At 39.0% G+C, this 4284-nt stretch overlaps 1 protein-coding gene across 1 annotated transcript; it reads left to right on the top strand.

Annotated features, from left to right (window-relative positions):
• Positions 1 to 1395: 1395 nt before the first annotated feature.
• LOC132637698 (uncharacterized) lies at positions 1396 to 2259 on the top strand. The gene is made up of 2 exons (XM_060354752.1): positions 1396 to 1706; positions 1872 to 2259. The coding sequence occupies exons 1-2, from the start codon at positions 1396 to 1398 to the stop codon at positions 2257 to 2259; spliced, it is 699 nt and encodes a 232-aa protein (XP_060210735.1).
• The last annotated feature ends 2025 nt before the right edge of the window (positions 2260 to 4284 follow it).

Raw genomic sequence — 4284 nt, forward strand, 5'->3', positions numbered from 1 at the left:
ATGGGATCCAAATATCATGGATTTCTCAGTGATTGAAATGGACCCCCAGTACATCCATGGTGTGGTCAGGTTCTATAGATCGAATATCGCAGTCTCAGTAAAAGCAGTGTATGGGCTGCACACAATACATGATAGGAAACCACTCTGGGCAAAACTTGAACAAATAAATAACTCTCAACAAGGACCATGGCTTGTCATAAGAGACTTTAACACATTACTGATCACATAAGACAGACAATGTGGTGTCAAGGTTCAGGATGTGGAAACGAGAGATTTCAGAGATATGGTTATCAATACTGGAATGATGGTGTTGCAAACTACTGGGAGGGCCTATAAATGGACAAATAATCACACTTATAGCAGGATTGATAGGGGACTAGTTAATGTGGAGTGGATGACACATATGCCTACACATCAAATTGTCCTTATGGAGCCTTATTTTTTAGACCATACACCCCTACAGATACATATACATAGAGAAACACCAGGTGGAAGGAAACCTTTCAAATTCTTTAACTGTTTAGCTGAGCACCAGCAGTTCATGCCTATAGTACAAGAAAGGTGGTCCAAAACTGCCACTGGGGGAAAATGAATCAAGTATGGCAAAAAATAAAGTGCCTCAAAGTGGAGCTCAAAGGACTGAATGCTAAAGAATTTGTGAAAACATCAGAGAAGTTGGAGCAAATCCGATCCCAATTAAAGCAGGTTCAACAACAGAGGGCTCACATCCCACATGACACTACAAGTATCCAACAAGAACTAGATCTGAGGAAAGAATTAGAGAAATGGGGAAACATCGAGGAAAGCATATACAAGCAAAAGTCCAGAGTCCAATGGTTAAATCTAGGGGATTCAAATTCAGCCTATCTCTTTGCTCAAGTGAAGAATAGGAATGCCACAAATGGAATCAGAAGATTGATGAATGAACAAGGAAACACTTTATTAATAGAGGAAGATATTTAACTGGAGGTCATCACTTTCTACAAAAGATTGCTAGGCTCATCCGCTAGTAGGCTGCCTGCTATCAACCCCGACATAGTAAAGCTTGGTCCAATTTTAAATGCTACCCAACAGAGAGAATTGATCAAACCAGTTGCTAAAGAGGAAGTATGGCTTGCCCTAAAGGATATCGATGACTCAAAGGCTCCTGGATGTGATGGTATGAACTCTTATTTCTTTAAGAAGGCATGGCCAATTATTTGAGAAGACGTGACTGATGCTATTTTAGAATTCTTCAAAACCTCTAGTATGCTGAAAAATATAAATTGTACATCAGTTACTCTAATACCGAAAGTTAAGAATCCAGCAACCATAAAGGAATACAGGCCCATCTAATGCTGCACCACCCTATACAAGATTATCTCTAAGATTTTGACTAGAAGACTCCAACAGGTCATGGAGTATCTAGTGGATAAATCACAATCTGTATTTGTTCCTGGTAGAGTAATCACTGACAACATTATCCTAAGCCATGAACTGGTTAAAGGATATGGCAGGAAAGGAGTTTCTCCAAGGTGTATGATGAAATTAGATATGCAGAAGGCATATGACTCCATCGAATGGGACTTCCTGGAGCAGATACTAGATAGTCTGGCTTTTCCCAGAGTGTTTGTCAAATGGATCATGCAATGTGTCAAAATAGTCTCATACTCCATACTGATAAATGGACAGCCTACTATGCCATTTCTAGCTTGTAAAGAGCTAAGGTAGGGGGACCCTCTATCCCCCTTCCTGTTTGTACTGGCAATGGACTATCTACACAGGAATCTCATGACCTTCCGAGATGTGCCTGATTTTAACTACCATCCGAGATGTGAAAAGTTTCATATTGTGCAACTTGGTTTTGCTGACGATCTACTACTTTTTTGTAGGGGAGATACGGGCTCTATGAAGTTAATGTATAAATGCTTCCTGGACTTCTCACAAGCCTCTGGCTTAAAGGTTAATAAAGCAAAGAGCTCCATCTTCTTTGGAGGGGTCCCTCATGAAATACAGGAGGAGATACTTGCTGAGCTTGGAATGTCAAACGGAGAACTACCTGTGAGATACCTTGGAGTACCATTAAGTACAAAAAGGATCTCAGTTGCACAATGTCAGCCATTATTGGATAAGATGGTAGGAAGAGTTACTTCATGGACAGCAAGATTCCTATCATATGCTAGAAGATTACAATTAATCAAGAGTGTTCTGTTCTCCATACAAACATTTTGGGGGCAAATCTTTATCCTCCCAAAGAAGATTATCAGAATGATAGAGTAAATGCTTAGGAGCTACCTATGGAGTGGCAGTAATAGTATCACCAAAAAAACACTGTTAGCATGGGATAGAGTTTGCATGCCAAGATCAGCGGGTGGATTCGATGTAGTGGACATAAATGTATGGAACAGGGCAACAATTAGCAAGCATCTCTGGAGACTATGCCAGAAAAAATACTACCTATGGATAAAATGGATCCACTGCTACTACATCAAGAGGAACACAGCATGGACAGTAGAACCAAAACAAGCTTCATGGGTAATAAGAAAGATATTCAAAAAGAAGCACCTGGAGGATATTAGCTACAATTATGAAACATTCACTAACCTCATCAAGTTTTCCACAAAGAAGTTATACAATGAATTGAGAGGGGACATACAGGAAGTAGAATGGAAGAGGTTAGTATGAAATACAGATGGATATCCGAAATGGATATTTAACCTGAATCTAGTGGCTCATGGTAGACTATACACGAAAGATAGACTATACAAATGGAAACTAACAACGGAGAGGAGTTGTCCATTGTGTGAGTGTGCATATGAATCCATTGAACATTTATTCTTCGGCTGTAAGTACTCTACAATAGTTTGGAGTAAACTGTTGAACTGGTTAGGCATTAGGAGATGTGTAATGGGCTGGTCACAATAGCTACAATGGGTGACCCAATGAGCAAGTGGAAATAGAGCGCAGGAAGAAATATATCGCATGACATTGGCTGGGGATGTCTATCACATTTGGCAAGAACGAAACTCATGTGTGTTTGAAAAAAAGTGCAGGAGACCTGAGAAAATATGCATGATGCTGGTTCAAGAGATTCACCATAAGGGAAATAGATGCTTAAAGATGTACAATCAGCTTAGTTTATTAAATTTTTACCACTAGTTACTGTATAGGAGTTGATAGATATGACAGTAGAGAGGCAAAGTGTGTGAACTGAGACCTTCCATGGTCCCAGTTTCTCTGAGCTATAATGATCACTTTGGTAATAAAATATTTTAGTTACCAAAAAAAAATATATAGACTAGTTTTTGTACAAAAAAGAAAACATCTCATTCAAGTTAGATTTTGGATGTCACTAAATGGAATTTTTGATGTACAATTTTACAGAACTAAGGATTATGTTCGGTTGATGTTGTTTAGACTTTGTAACTTCGACTACTCTATCGTGATTCAAATGTCATCTTTGTGTAATTGAATAATGAAGAAAATTGCTTGTACTTTCTTTTGAATATGTCTATATGTGTAAGGTGTTAGTTTAATATAATTGAGACGTTCCTTGAAAAGTCGAAGTCATAATCCTTTATTATATGAGTATATATGTAAGTTGAAGTCAAACAAACTATGGTTACCGAATTACCATACCAAAAAATATCAAAACCGAACTTAGAAATACCGAACCATACCGAACTATTTTGGTATCGTAATGGTATAGTATTTTTAGAAATCAAAAATCGAATTAACCGAACCGAAGTTTCAAATACCGTGCCATGCCCACCCCTACCCACCACAGGGTTAGTGTGGGTGCTATCACGACAGGTTGGGTCGCGACAGCAACCAAAAGACCAAAATGCCCCCCGAGACCCTCAGGAACTGAACCAGCCACTCAACTAACCTATAATTGACATTTCGAAACTAGTGGAATTGACGGAATTCGCAAAAAGAATTGTTTACCCCCATATTGACTTTAGCCAACCCAACACTTATGAAATGCCAAAACTCTCAATTTCTCACTAAAAATACATAAGATTGCCTTGGAAATTGCGCCAGCGTTCCCCACAAGTCAAATACACTCTAACAAAGCTATGGGGAAGGTCAAAAGGAGTAAAATGGTCAATGGTGCTAAAACGACCTAACGGGTCGTTACATCACCCACCACTTAAACACATGTTCGAGGACCTAACGGGTCGTTACATCACCCACCACTTAAACACATGTTCGTCCTCGAACATGGAAGAAAAAAGGATACACTAGAATTACCGAAAAGTTAGGGATATCTAATCCACAAATCCGTCTACCCAAAATAGCAAA

This window comes from Lycium barbarum, chromosome 4 (genome assembly GCF_019175385.1).
Source record: "Lycium barbarum isolate Lr01 chromosome 4, ASM1917538v2, whole genome shotgun sequence".
Lineage (NCBI taxonomy): Eukaryota > Viridiplantae > Streptophyta > Magnoliopsida > Solanales > Solanaceae > Lycium > Lycium barbarum.

Bases quoted from the DNA above. Each gene is read 5' to 3' on its own strand.
- LOC132637698 (XM_060354752.1), top strand. From the start codon at position 1,396: ATGGAGTATCTAGTGGATAAATCACAATCTGTATTTGTTCCTGGTAGA. The intron at 1,707-1,871 runs GTAGGGGGACCC...ACTTTTTTGTAG, and splicing joins CTAGCTTGTAAAGAGCTAAG to GGGAGATACGGGCTCTATGA.